The 15,230-nt window shown below is 52.3% G+C and overlaps 1 protein-coding gene across 16 annotated transcripts in view; it reads right to left on the reverse strand.

The window, feature by feature from the left end:
* TLE3 (TLE family member 3, transcriptional corepressor) overlaps nt 1-13,594 on the reverse strand; it is a 50,575-nt gene extending 36,981 nt beyond the window's left edge. For 14 of the 16 annotated variants that reach the window (XM_008016079.3, XM_008016069.3, XM_008016080.3 and 11 more), the window contains exons 1-4: nt 12,453-13,593; nt 11,837-11,937; nt 11,254-11,317; nt 10,201-10,245 (exon numbers count right to left, since the gene is read on the reverse strand). In XM_008016079.3, the coding sequence (XP_008014270.1) occupies nt 10,201-10,245; nt 11,254-11,317; nt 11,837-11,937; nt 12,453-12,476 (234 nt within the window). In that variant the 5' untranslated portion in view covers nt 12,477-13,593. Of the gene's footprint in view, nt 1-10,200; nt 10,246-11,253; nt 11,318-11,836; nt 11,957-12,452 lie in introns of those variants that run through there. The other 2 variants (XM_008016077.3, XM_008016064.3) reach the window with 2 other exon arrangements.
* Between the last annotated feature and the right edge of the window lie 1,636 nt (nt 13,595-15,230).

Here is a 15,230-nt window from a genome sequence, read left to right on the forward strand (position 1 = left end):
TCTCCAAGGATTCTGGCAATGCCCAGAGACATTTCTGGATGTCACAACTGGGGCACTGATAAAGACAACTAGTGGGAAGAGATTAGAAATGCTGTTAAACATCCTAAACACAGAGGACAACCTCACCACAAAAAAGTATCCAGCCCCAAATGTAAACAGCACCCAGGTTGGGAATCCCTGATCCACATGTGGCTGACACTCAGGTTTTACTGAATTCTTCAAGGGTTCATCTGGTTTCTTCCTAGCACTGGAATCAATGCCTATAGTACGGTGGTCTGGGGGTGGACATGGGGGAAGATCACAGAAGACCTCATCTTGATACGGTCTGTGGATAAAGATCACTGAGGTCCACGAGGGAAGCAGGCCTGGTTTCCAGTTCTGAACTGGCCGCTGGTCCGCTGTGCAGCAATGAGCAAGTTACTCAACCTCTTTAACCGTCAGTGCTGCTATCTGATGCGTGGCGCCCACGGTGCCTATGCTGCAGGATCGTAGAGCCAACAAGTCACATATGGGAAAGGGCTCTGAGAAATCTTACAACATATGCAACACCAAGGATCTTGTCCTCTACGTCTGAGGTCTTGACAGTTTGGAGACTCTGTTCCTTTGTGAGAATACCTTGCTTCGGCCTTTCCATGTGCCAGGTATTGTGCTAAGCAGGCTATATGCATCCTTCATGGCACTCCCTATAACTGTAACTATACAATTTATGAAGCCACCAGCCACCTGTGGCTAGCTAAATTTAATTAAAATTAAATGTCAAACTCAGTTCCTCAGTCACAGTAGCCATATTTCAAGTGCTTACGAGCCACACGTGGCTGGTGGCTGCCTTACTGAAGAGTGCAGACACACAGCATTTCCATCACTGAAGAAAGTTCTACTGGGCAGCACTGCCCCAACAGGCAGGTGTTATTATTATCTCCACTGCAAACTGAAGATCACAGAGGTCAGTCTGCTCAAAGTCACACACCAACAGGAATTGATCTGGGACTCAAACCCACATTTGTCTGACTCCCAAGTTAACCTCTTAGCCATAGAGACAAATCTCCCAGCTCCTGGTGCTCTACACGTAACTCTCCAGGATCACCCGGCAAGAACCTGTGATCTTCTGAGGGAGAAACGGAATTCACTGGGCAAGAAAAACCCCACCCAGTAGGCCTGGAAAATGCCCAATGGGCATTCAGCGTCCTGGGAGTTTAAGAAGGGAGTTTGCCCAACATCCTTGGGCAAATGGATAGTGAGGAAGAGCTGGGTAGGGGTCTCTTGAGAAGTAAGGTGAAAAACTAGGTAACAGAACAGTGAGAAAACCCAAGATGCAAAGAGAAAGGGGTATCTAGACACTTCTCAAGTTCCTGCAGGCCGGGCCTGTGGGTGCCACACACAAGGACTGGGTGACATGGAGGCTGAAACCAGGCCAACAGCGGAAAGCCCCTGTGGGGGAGCGGCAGGTCTTTCGAGCTCTAAACCAGGCTGCTTGTCCCCCATTTCAAGTCTGGCTTCATGGAGATCCCCCGTTTCTCTGGGATAAAGTATGAGATCCCAGGAATTGAAGGATGGGAGATGGGTAATTCTTCCCGTCTTTCCCCAGGGCTTCTGCTGTTAGGCAAAGCAAAATAAGAACTGGACTTTAGCTTTCTTCACTGGAGATGGAGATCAGAGGAAGGGGCCTCCTTCTAGGAAAATAGGCAGGTAAGGGTTTAAGGGTTTATGAGCTAAAGACCTATTTTGACCAATCAGTACCAACAGGCTCACTTCCTCTATCTCCCCTGCTCCTCCTTCCTCTATCCCACCCAACCAGTTAGACCCTCATTCCAGACCATCGGGCATCACCTGCTGCTTCTGAGCCCTCTGAGTGTCCTACTTCTCCCTGGACAGAGGCCAGGAAGGTTAATAGAAGTTCTTGTACCCCACCCCCATCAGAGAGCTAGAACAGACTCCCATCCCTTGTCCACTAGTCCGCACTGAACTGCCTTCCTCTTCTCATTTTCCCCAGCAGAAATCGCAAAGCATCACCGGTTCCAAAGGACGCCCCTGCCAGTATTATCAGAATTAATCAGTTTCAGATCCAAACTCAGCAAAGACCTGTTGAGGGCTAGCCCAAGGGAAAGATTTGGGGAGTGGGTGAAGAGTAGCCTCCTCCAACCTTTTGGTCATATAGCTGGCTGGGTGATGTAGGAATCTAAACCTCAAGTCTTCATGGCTGACCAGGAAGGGAGAGCCCTCTCCTGTACCCAAATTGCATATGGTACTCAGTGCTAAAACACTAGTGGGAAGAGCTCTTCTGCATTTGAGTCTCCATTTGAAGAAAGGATCAGCCTTTAGTGCGAACAAAAAAGCAACTTCTATTGGCCTGTGGTAGTTTTCATTCAAAATTAACAAACAAAAATAGCAGTAGAAGAGCTGTGAACAATAGTCAGACTTAAAAGCCTCATGAGATCAGGCTACACACAACACTTGGAACTCCAAGTCCAAACAGCCAAGGCATGGCAAGCCGAGTTTACCAATTCACCCACTCAGCACTTGTCTCTTCCCCATCTCCGCTTTGTCATCTCTCCCTCCCAGTTATCTCTTCCCACTCCACCCTGCCTTCTTCCCCTTTTGCACTTAAACTGTCCATAGTGTGAGATGAAAAGAAAAAGATGCCTAAGATACATTAAAGACACTTTTAAATAAAGATTCATGACACCTTTACAACTCTTTCTATAATCACAACATTTGCAGCCTACAGGCCTCTGTCAGAAAACTAATAAAGCTTCTGTCCTTCCCAAAGAGTCCATAACACTCTTCAGGGTAAGAGAGAACCCTGAGCTGGAATATTACCTTCCCTCCTCAAGTCCCCACAAAATGCACACTGTATATCCAGTATGGGCCAAGCACTGCTCAGGGTTCAGGGCCCTTAGTGAAAAATACAAAATGGTCCTGTCCCTCATGGAACTCACAGTCCTGTCACAGCACAGGCCTCACCTCCCCCACCCCAATTTGAGAACATAGCCCTCTAGTACACAGGTCATCTTCACACTCCAAGCTTTCAGGGTATGCTCTGATGCTTTTATCCTATGTCTGTCTGTCCTGGACCCAAATACCCATTATTTTAGCTGCTAAGATGAAAATGTCAAATCTGCTTTGCAATCAAGTGCTACAGAAATTCTAAGGGGTCACATCATTATAATCTATAATACCTGGAAGATGAAATGTTTCAAACAGTTTGTCCTCAGGAAAGTACTTCCCCTGGGATTGTTTGGTGGTGGCAGCAGCCAGAATACTGGATCCTATCATTCACACGGTGATGGAAGGAACCACCTAAGACACACCAGCCAAGCCCATCCATGCTCCTACCCTTTACCAACAGCAGCCAGCCTGAGAGAGAACAGGAGACATGGACTCCAGGCCTCAACAGGGTTTCTCTGGCCTCTCAGGCCCCACAGATGGGAACTTGCTTCTCTCTTCTCCCTTCACAGGACACATTGGCAATGGGAGGCTTTGGTGACAGAGAGGCAAAGGAAACCTCTCCCAAAGGACTGCATCTTCAAAGCAATAATGACGTTGGCTGGTGTGAAGGGGAGAAAGGTATTTGTTCTCAGATAAAAACTTCGGGGTGGACTAGACGGGCCCCTTGGTTAACCCTCCAAGCCTGGGACAAACCTCTACTTAAGAATAGAAGTCCTTGTCCTACCCACCCTGTTGATTTCCAGATGGGCCTCTTGGGCTGTCAACTCTGCAGTGAACAGCCTCCTAGAATCTAATTCCTTAGCAGTCCAGCCCTGACTCTCCAACAAGGTGACCCCTCTCCTCCAGCCCTCCCCCAGAAGGTGGCCTCTGCCTAAACATTCACAGTGACAGCTCCACAGCCCACTGATTGTGCAACATCCTTAGCAAACAAAAGAATTCAAAATCAATGCCGATGTGAATTCAGACTCCCCCATTACCTCGAGAAACACAAGGTCCTAAGGACTCTCAGTAGGGCAAGGCTGACCCACAGTTTGCTGCCTGCAAAGGATGATGCTTCAAAACAACAAACCCACCAAATATTCCCCGCTTACATGGCAGCAGGACATTTCCCCCTTCCTTAAGTTTCTCCTTAACCCCAACTTGAAGGGAACAATTATTTTATAAAGAATTTTTTTAAACTATGTATTTTGAAAGAGAAGAGAAAGTCAAAAGAAGAAAGGAAAAAAAGGAAGAAAGTATCTTGGCTGTGCGTCTCAGAGAGCATTTGTTGAAAACAAGATATTGTCCCTTTAAGCATATAAAAACAAGGCCCTTGAGCACGCAGTTCTCACTCTGGTACACAATTATGGGTGCTTTCAGCTGTCTAGCACTACTTCAAGTGCTCTCTTAAACCAGACTGTCAATGGCATGTTGAAAGCTATTTTGCTGGCTGCTATCATTAATAGCAAAGTGGAGAGCTGGGCTGATGAGAATTAAATATGGGGGAGGGGGCGGGTCATAACCAGTCATTACAGAATTACCAATATGAGAAAGGAGACAATGCCACTTTGGGGAATAAAGTTCAAAGCAGCGCATTACGGTAGGAAAGCAGGCAGGGCAGGCCACAGACAGCCCAGAGCGGGCCCCGGCCCCCACCCCGCGGCAGATGGACTCAGGCCAGCCCTGGAGAGCCAGCCATGCAGGGATGGAGGGAGTCACAGAGTTGGGAGCCGCGACTGCAAGGGCAGAGGGGCCTTGGAGATCACTCTGCTGCAAAATGTCACCACCTCGCCTCACTTCCCAAGTGCAGTCCCCGCCCCACATCATTCCAAAGACGTGTGGCTTCCAGAACATATCTCACTGCCTTGCCACGAGCTGTTGCCACCCTGGAGGGGCCTCCGCTGCCGACTTCTGCCTCATAAACCCTCCCTTTAAGACTCGCCTCAAGTAAAGCCCTCAGTGAAGTCCGCTCTCACCCCACTCTCCCCTCCCAGGAAGAATAAGCTGTTCTGTGCTGGGTGCTCCTCCTGTGACACTCGGGCCACACTAGCACTTACCTCACTGCATTGCAATTACTTATTTAGACATCCGACTCCCCCGCAGAGGGAATGGTGTCTTATTCGGCTGTGTAACCAACCTCTGCCCACACCCAGCACATCCCAGGCCCCTAATAACCACTTTGGGAATGAATCCAACCCCCTCATTTCACTGATGAAGAAACTGGATGCCGGGCCATAGGAGGAAGCCTGCAGAGCGGGCGGCCAGCCCACAACTAAAATCCCCACTTCCTACTCAGAGTTCAGGGAATCGCAACTCTATTCTCAGATAACCTGAGTAAATTTTGAAGAAAAACCAAGATGTCTACTGAGCACCTATTATATACTAAGTGCTATAGAGACCTCAGCAGAGGGGCTTCTTTCGTACCTACAAAAATGAGATGAGGAATGAGTGCCAGATCACAGGGGAAAACACTGCCGAGGTTAGGTCTTTGTCACCTTTTCCCCCCTGGTGTCCCAGTATTTTGTACAATGAGATAGAAGGACTTTCTCCCACGGAGAAAGCAAAGGGAGATTTATTCCTTGAGGGACTCCTCCTTCAACAAAATAGAAACAAACAGCCTAGAGCCTTCCTCTGCAAGGTGGGAAGGAGGAGTTCAAGCAAAGGAAGAACGCTGCCGTCTGCCATGGGCTCCTGGTCCCAAAGAGTTCAGAGAATGGGTCCTGAATTAGGAGCCAGGTTCCCACCCCTTGATTTGTAAAGTAAGGACAAGGGGTCATTTGCTCATCTCCCAGGGTCATTTCAATGACAAATGCACAAGAAGGAAAAGACCCCAAAAGCACTGAAACCGCCACTCTACCACTCCCACTGGCAACTAGAGAAAAGGGGTCCAAAGGCAGTCTTGAGGGGTTGGGCAGCCTCCCTCTACCTAGACAGCGTGCAGTGAGCTTGGAGCCCCCAGACCCCAAAGCTGAGCGAGGCAGGCACCCCCGCAGTGAGAGGACTCTGATTACAGTCTGTTCCAGGGAAGATCAATATGGCAGGAAAAGTCAGATGGATAGCAGGGCATAGAACTCTGGCAGAAAAGAAAAAAAAAATTCACAGTTCAACTCAGATGCCACACAAATAGGCACTTCCCTAGTCTAAGGACCTTTGACCCCTTCTACTTTGCAAGTGGTCCCACATTCCCCTACCAAGACAGGCTCAACTCCTTGGCAGAGTCTTTTGTGACCTCATGGCCTGGTAGCTCCCTCTGGCCACCTGTACCTTGCACCTTCACCGTGGTCACAGAACTTCTGTGTGCCTCAAGATCTTCCAGCCGAGCCCCTTATCCTTTAGATGAGAAGATCCAGAGTGGGGAGGGGAGGGGAGTGACAAATGGGGATTTTCCATTTCCCACCTCAGCTCTGTGTTTATGGCACCCCATGGCTAGGGTAAAAAGTTCACAGGTTGTACCTCCCTTCTCTGTCAATGAATCTTTCCTCTGGGATTGCTAGTTATGCATTCTGTATTATTATCACACACATCAAATCATTAGTTGTGCAAATAGCTGGCAATTCAAAACAGGACTGTGGACAATAAGGGTTCAGCGATATGATTATACAACCCGAAATGGGGCACTTTGGACTCTGGTGGGGCCAGGTTTGTAGTCTTAGCCTGTTTGGATAATAACGCAGAAAGAAGCAATAGTAATTAAAGACACAGAGTACATCAGAAAAGGAGCATTCTTCATTTCTTGAGTCTGACAGAAAAGAGTCCCGGGCTGGAAGGGAAGCAGCGGTAGCAGCTTTACCACTAACGTGGGACTGTATGACTGGATACATCAGCTTCCCTTCTCTGGGCCTCCGTTTCCTCATCTGTAACTTGAAAAGTTTGCATGAGAACCCAAAGGGCTCTTCCAGTTCCAGGATTCAAAAAGAAATTTACAGGAAAGGTTGTTCAGTTTACAGAAAAAAAGGTGACTGTATCGTGTTGGCACAACACTGCCCCAAAATAAAAATGGCTCAAGTCCACTTTCAAAAACATCAGTGCTCACCAACAGTGGGTGAAAAGGCTGCCTGACCCAGCTTCTCAGAGTGTCAGTGCCTCAAATCCAATGCATGGCAGTCGCTCTGGGGCCCCTGGTTCTAAGCTGGCTTTGTTATTTGTGGCTGACACTGGAAAGCCTCTGCACAAACAAGATGGCAACTGATGAGCCGGTCAGTCATCACTGCCTCCCCAGCCTCTCTGAACCACCCTCGACATTTGGCCTGGAAGCAGGGGGCTTGGTGGAGGTGGGTGACCCCTTGAAGTCCCGGGCCAGGCCTGTGATTCTGTAATCTTTGCTTTACCGTAATTAGGGAGGGAGGTAGAAGAGTAGGAGGAGAAACCATTTATTACTTCTCTGGGATTTTGACAGCTTGGAAAAAGAGAGAGACAGAGAAACAGCCAGAGAAGGAGCCAGCCACAGTGAGTTTAACCTCTCAGTAAAATAAAAATGGGCTGGACGCACCTCATCAGCTGCCCTCTGTCAATACCCGGGCCCATCTGGCAGGACTCGAGGTTCCCAGCTAATTGGCATTTCCCATAGAGCCAGCAAAGGAGAGTTTTTAAAAAAATACGTGGTGGTGATGGTGGAGTGAGTGTGAAGCGTATGCGCACGCAGGCTGAGGACTGCCACACTTCCCAAGGTGCTAGCTCTGTAGATCATCTATTATATAAAAGTACAGACAGTCCCCACCCCCACCCCAGCTTAAAGATGAAGAATCCAGCCTGTTTGTTCCAGGCAGATGTAATCACACGAACAGTCAAGTCTAGAGGGCAGGACACTGCATGAATAATTCAAGCACTCCAGTCACTTGATTGTGTGTGCAGATAAAACACCAGTCAACCGCTAAACAGGTCAGCTGATAAACTTGTTTGCTCAGGCCTAACCACCATTCGCCAAATGCACCCAAGACCCACACTACAATTAGTGGCAGGGCTTTCTTCTCCAGAACCCTTGCAAACCTAGGGAGTGGCCAACTCCATTAGGTTAGGGTTGCATTTCATGGCACAGGTTTCTTCACCTCCTTGCCTCTTTGTTCCTCCACAGCCACAGGGTGATTTCACCCAACTCAGAGACTGCCATAAGCTTGAGAAGCCACTGTATTCAGAGCACACATGTTCAGGCTGGGAACTCAGGCTAGAGGGCAAAGGTGAGTGGCAAGCAAGGTAAAGTGCCCAGTGGGAAAGCCAGAGGGCTGGATTTCAGTCCCAGCTCTGACTTCCTGGCCTCCCTGAAGCCTCAGTTTCCTCACCTATAAAAAGGGGGCAAAGAATCCCTCTTTCCACCACCGGCAGTTGAGAGGATTAAATGAGACAACGTAGCCAAACCCCAGGCATTCTCCCCTTAAGAACCTTGTTTGGGGAATGGCCAGAAATCCCAGATGTACACAGCTGCTCTTTATATAAACCCCACCATCAAATGCGTTAAGATATTTAACTCTTCCTGCGTTCACAGCATCCCCAGGACTCAGAGAACAGATCTGCTGCGAGCCAAGGTGGATTTCTTAGTGCCAAAGCACCATCCATTCACAGACATGCGGAACACCACCCATGCAGACCTCAACATGCAACGAGACATTACACCTTAATTACCAAGCTCTTACAATAACTGCTGCTATAAATTTTAAACCTGGGTGCAATTACCTTCTTTAAACACACCCAAGATACTAAGCGTTGAGAAAAAAAAAGGGGGGTAGACAAAGGGAGGAAGTGGCTCCCTGCATACACCCCAAGGTCCTTGAAACACCTGCGACCCCAGTTCCATTTCAAGCATTCTTGCGGGACCTGGCCCGTTCCAGTCGCAGAACCTGTCTCGATTCTATTTTCCCGAGGAGAAATATCTTTACGTATAAAGCCCTGTCTGTTTGTTATTTCTGTGTGTCAAGAAGTAAAAACATGGTAGCCTTCATATGCCTTCCGAAGGGACTAACTAATCCCTCAGGAAGCCCCAAGTTGGCTTCCCACACATTGCTCAATAAACTCAGGCCCCTTTCTGGCTTCCCTTCACCCAACACTGGGGCTCCCTCCAGGAGGGGAAAGGAAACTACAGATCCCAAAGGCTCTACAGGAAGCCACTCAAGTGGGTAGGAATCTGCCTACTTTCCAGGGTCACCTGCCCTTCTCACCTGCCCTGGGTCCTGCCTCCTTAAAGAGCAAAATTGAAACCTTGTAAACGACTGTTAATTTACAGCAGAAAATCCATTCAAGTCACGGTCACCAAAGGCTAGAATGAGTCAACAGTCTTCTGAGATTTCATGAACACCAATTGTTAAAAAGAACAACCGGCCTGCCTGCTCCATTTATACGTGCCAAGTCAACTCTCATCGTTGGCCAAGCCAAATTATAGGCAGCCTTTCCTCAGAACACAAATACACAAACAGGCCTCTCCCACAGCCCAGCCTAGCACCAGGACGAGTTACTGATATGCACTGAGATAAAGGGTGTTTGTATTTGCTCGGTTTGAGGTATACTGTTATTAGAAGAGTGACAATACCAGGTAGTTGACATATCCATCAAACGACACCACACTAGCTAAACTGGTTTGACTCCAGGATTTCAAAGCTGAGCTCAACCCCCAGCCATCTCAAAAGTCCTGGCTAGGCTGCCCCTGGGCAAGTTACTTCACCCAGGAGCTTCAGCTTCCTTCTCTGTAAAATGGGAATTCGGCTGCCTTCAAATCAAGACAGAGATGAAAAAACCACCTTGTCAATGCAAGGCATTAAAGTTGTATTTCATTCTGGCTTTATATTTTTAAGCAGTTAGCAGCTTCATTCCCTTAAATTTCGACAGCTCAGCCTGGCTTTTAAGGCTCTTGAAGTTTAATCTTATCAACGCAGAACATCACATTTTTGCAAAAAGAAAAAAAAGAGAAAGAAAAAAAAATCCTCCTGTATTTCCTCTTGAGAATTTTACATTAAAACAGATAAAAGCAGCCAGCCACCTCTGGGCTTTCAGGAGTTTGTAAAGCAGATCCTGGAGGTACAACTTTCCCTTTGGTCCTTTATCCTCCACCAGGATCCAAGACCAGGACTAATTTCACAAGCTCGAATGCTAAAAGCTCAACGTGTCTAAAAAAAAAATCAGCAAAGCCTCAGACCTTGCATTTCAAGGACTTGATCCATTCACTCTTCAAGGAGGAGGAGGAGGAATAGAAGAACTAGGCTCATTTTCAAACAAGAGAGAACATAAGACGTCCACATATGTAAGTTTTTAAAAAATGAAATATATTTTTCAAAAGAGAAAAGCACTTACCTGCTTGTGCATTTCAATGTTCAAGCCATAGGACATCTCATAGTACTAAAAGTAAAAAGAATGGCTATTAACAGACAACACAGAAATCTGATCATTTTTGAAAATCAGTTTTATCTTGGAAAGGTTTGGCCAAGTCATACTTTTACAATACATTTGCTAAAGAAGTTTAAATCAAACCCCAAAGCCAGCTTACAGAGCGGTTTAAGAGCTGACAAGGGCGAGTGTTCCTCTCATCTCAACAGAACGTTATATATGTGGTAGTAAGGGGAGCTGGGTCCTCCCTCCCACAAGCACCACATGTGCCCTATATCCTGTTTATACAAGGTTCAGGTTCAACAGGGAATCGTGTGTACACTGGGACCCTCTTGTCCTCTGAGAGTTATTTAGCACTGTGTCGAAGGCCTCTTATGTGGAAACCAGTGCAGGCAGCCGTGCCCTCTCACAAATGAAGATTAAAACTTGCTGAAACGGACACGGGGCAAAAGGAAGACAGTCTGCCTACTGCCCCAGCCTGGACAAGATACCCAGCTGGGGGATCCCTGAGGAGGGGAGTGAAAGCAGAGGGCTTTATAAGGCCTCTCCACTCCTCACAACATCCTGGGGAAGGAGGGCTTCTGTCCCCCTCTGGCTAGATCCCAGCTGCAAAGCAGAAAAGTTTCTAAACACTCGCAGGGGTCACTAAGAGAGATTTTTAGCAATCCTAATTTCACATGGGCTGGTCCAATCCTATCTTACTAGCCAAGATAGGGCAATGACAATCGGCCCCTGGGCAACTTTCAAAACACAAATTAAAGGCACACAAAGATAGCACAGAAGTCGCCGGCGTGGAATCGGGGTTTCTCTTTCTGTCCCTCCCCTCACTCACCCTCCTCCAAGTGGCCCCGGCAATGGAAGCTGGGGAAGGGGAGGGCAAGACCAGATTATGCCCTCTACTAAGGCCGCCCTGCGGCTGGGCGGTGGTGGGGACCTGGCGCTCATCTCCCCAGATACACGCCGCGTCCCCGGCCGGGGTCGGCGCCCCCACTGCCCCCCAGGCCCACTGCCGCATCTCACCATCACATAATGGCGCTGCATCTCCGTCTTCTCGTTTGCCAGCTTGTCGTACTCCACTTTGAGGCTGCGAGGGCAGAAAAAGCCGGCTCAAGCCTGGCGCCTGGGCAGCCTCTTCTGAGGCCCCGACCCAAGGGCCTCTGGAGCCACTTTTCCACTTCCCTGACACCCCCCGGGGGCGCCCTCTTATCCCACAGCCAGGGGACGCGGGGGGATTTGGGTCCCCGCCGTGGGGAGGGGGATGTGAAACAATTCGAAACTTCCCGCGGCCCAGTCAGAGGACTTATCACGGCCGCATGGAAGCAGGACCCTGACGCTGGCTCCCCACACCCAGAACCCGGAGTGAATCCGTTCGCCGCGACCTAGACCCTCATTCGGGGACCCCACAGGCGGCGCTGGGAGCCGGGCGGCTGCGGGCAATAAAGGGTTAAGGCGGCGCGCTCGGAAAGGGGAAACAAAAGGCGGAGGCCCGGGCTGCCCCGCCGCCCCTGGGTCAGGAGCCCCCTCCGTCCCCGCGGGGGATGGCAGGAGCCGCGCAGGGGCCGCCCCTCCCAGCCAGCCCCGGGGCGGCCCCCACCGGCCTTACCTGTGATACTGAGCTTGCAGGAACTGGAATTCGTCTTTGATCCTGTCACAAGACTCAGCCACCGTGAATTTAAATCCCGGCTGCCCGGGTTGATGGGGAGCCTGGAGCCCGCGAAGACAAGACAGGGGAGGGGGCGGGGGCATGAGACGGCTCTCAGAGCGGCCGCGGCCCCGGCCCCTCCCCGACGGCGCCCAACCAGAGAGGCCACCCTCAGCCCAGAACCTTCCCAGCAAGTTTCTCAGCTCTCCGACAGGGAGGAGGGGGGGCGCCCCATCTCTCCCCGTCGGCAGCGGGGCTCCCATGCCTTTCACCAAGGGCCTCCCTCTCCCCAGTAAGGCGGGGGCGGGAGACAAGCCGGGTGAGTTGGGAGACTTAAGAGCTGGGCCGGGGACCGCGTGAACAGCTCCCCCTGGAACACAGGCAGCCCCCCGCGCCACTCGCGCGGAATTAACCTCCTCTCTCAACGGCGCCCCCCGACCGCATCCCCTTTGTGTGAGAGCACACGCACAAACACACACCATAAAGGTAGCAACAAGCAAAATGGAGGTGCCAGATAAACTGCCTCGTTTACCCTGCCATGATAGATGCTTAAATAAACCGAGTTGCAATTACTCACCGGATGTCTGCCCTGCGGATACATGGCAGGGAGGGGTCGTGATTCCGAGAGCGTGGAAGCGCCGAGAGCCCGGGCCGGGGAGGTGCGGGGGAGGGGGGAGCCGAGCCCGAGCGGGGGGCGGCCGGGAAACCGAGAGCTCGCCCCCGGCCCCCCCAGCTCGTTCTCGCAGCGAAATCCCAGAGTCGGGCGCCCGCCCCAAGTGGAAACAAAGAGCCGCGGAGCAGGCGGCAAAGTCGTCGGCGGGCGCCGGGGCCGGGCGGCGGGCGCGGGCTTTGTGCGCCTAGGGCTCGGCGGGCAGCGGCCGGCCGCCCTCCCTGGGCTGCGTCGAGCGCGTCAGTGCCCGGGACTGTGCGGACATCGTCGGCACCCCGGCAGGTCCGGCGCGGGGTCCTGAGGCCGGGGGCCCCTCCTGGGGCGAGCTCGGGCCCCCTCTGGGTCAGTCAGCGCGTCGCGCCTGTAGGGGGGCGCGCCGGGGCAGCCCCAAGCATCCGAGACGCGCGGATCCGATCCTAGAGGCGGCCGGGCCTGGGGCTCGCTGCGAGAAGAGGAAGGAGGCGGGCTACGAGGTGGTGGCTTGGGGCCGCAGGAGCGCCGGAGGGTGAGGGCGGGAGCCCGGCGCGGGCGCTTCGACGCCCCCCCTCGGAGAGGAGAGCCTGCTGTTCCGTCTGCTACTGACGCTGCCGCCGCCGCCGCCGCTGCTGCTGCAAGCCCTTCCCAGGGCTGGGGAGGAACTCCGGGCTCAGTAGGTGCAAATCAAACGCCCTGGCATCCTAACTCCAGCGGGTACGGGAAGCCTCCGCAAAGGGTTCTCGCTGCTCCCAGCTCGAGCGCCGCGTCCCCAGCGAGGAGCGCTCGGCGCCACCGCCGCTGCCGCCTTGGAGCGCACAAGCAGGAGAGCGCTGGAAGGGAGACGCAGCCCGAGACCGGGGAGCTCTGCGGCTTCCTTCCTTTCCCTCGGCCCGGCTCTCCTCTCCGCGCCCCGACAAACCCCCAAAACACACACACCCAACACACACACGCGCGCACACACACACACACCAAAAAAAAGTGCCCCGGACCTACGGATACCACACACAGACAGGCGAGGGGGACGAGCACGAGGTCTGAACTGCCGCGAGAGCAGTTCCAAATAGGGACTGAAAAGTAACAAAATAATGTGGCAGCTTCGTCCGGCGCTGGCCAATGGGAGCGCGGGGCCCCCACGTGGGGCTGCGGGACTCGGCCTACGACTGGGTGCCTCTGGGCGCGACGTCACAATGCCCTCTTGTGTCTAAAACTATGCATGAAAAGTAGCAATCAGGCCCTACCCGCTGGTGACTTTCGCATGGGAGTGAAAAACAGCGCTCCTCAGATCAGGAATTAACCGAAAGACATATAATAAATAGATATATATTATAGTCCTGGGCTGCTAGAGTTTTTTTCCTCCTCTTTTTTTTCCCACGATCTACTAGCAAATAATTATTTGGCGGGAGGAGGAAAGAGGGAAGACAGAGGAATAACAACAAAAGAAAATAAGACAGGCTGTACAATCTTCAAAACCTGTGGCTGGTAGTAATGTATCAGTTTATTCTGCAGCGGCGGCGAACGATTCCTCCATCTAATCTCATTAGGTCTGCAAAGCAGCCCAATTAGATACTATAAAACAAACAGAATCACTTTGTCACTTTAATGTTTTCACTTCAAAAGATTTAGGACTGATAAAATGGTGGCTCCTAAAGTTGCCTCCGACCTTTAAAAATTTGCTTGTAACTGAGGATGTCCCCTTTTCTTCACCCCTTCTTCTGCCCGCCTCCCCCCCCCCCCCCCCATAGCCCCCAGCTCTCCTTTGTTCACTCGCCCTTCTTTTCAGAAAGCCAAATAAACAGCTCCTTTGATGTGCGGCGGCTGCCTGCGAGGAGAAGTCTGAGGGACTCTGGCTTGGCGGGCAGCGCAGATGGAAGGGCCTGGCTGCCCGTGGACAACAGGCTCAGCCACGGCTGGCCCCATTCGGGGCGCCTTCCCGGTGGGGACAACTTCACCCTTGCCGTAGCCTCGCCGCTCGGGCTCCTCACTGCATCCCCAGGCTGAGGGGGTTGGAGAAGGGGTCGGGACCCTGCTCGGCTGAGGCCCGGGAACTCCGAGTTCCCACCTGGTTTGCTCAGCCTGCTCCCGGCAGCGTCACGGCGTTGGCGGAAGCCTGTAGGTGTCTAGGTCGCCAGCCTGGGCACCCCGGGGGGCGCGGACGCTCCCCCACTCGCGCCTCGCCTACTCCTGCCCCGCGCCCCCCGGACTCCCCGCTTGGTCGCACAGGCCACTCGACTCCCGGGCCAGCTTGCCCGCAAACCGATGGCCTCGCCCTCCCGCGCTCGGGGTTACGGCGGGGCAGACAAGCAAGCAGGGAGTGGCCCTCGAAGCGCGCACGGCCCGGTGGGCTGCCAAGGCGGGACCCCCGGGGCCCTCCCCGGCAAGTCCGCGAGTCTGCACGCACCCCGGGGCCCGCGGCGGGCGCGCGCGAGCCGACCGCGCGCCCCGAGATCTATATTCTCCCCTCATTAGGAGCCGGAGGTTAGCTTTTGCATCTTAATGAGGAGCTGAGAGCTAGCGGGCGCTCGGAGGCCGGAGCGCGGGGAGTTACACGTGAGCACCCGCCTCAGAACTGAACCTCCCCGCGCCCGCTCCGGCCGCCAGCCCCGAACTGTGCTCCCTTCTTCATTTATTTATTCTCCTAAATAAAAACATAAATCGTGTTTCGGCGCGCACCGAAGACGGAGGAGGGAGAAGCACGGCTCGACAGATGCG

The sequence above is a fragment of the Chlorocebus sabaeus genome, chromosome 26 (genome assembly GCF_047675955.1).
Source record: "Chlorocebus sabaeus isolate Y175 chromosome 26, mChlSab1.0.hap1, whole genome shotgun sequence".
Taxonomy (NCBI): Eukaryota; Metazoa; Chordata; class Mammalia; order Primates; family Cercopithecidae; genus Chlorocebus; species Chlorocebus sabaeus.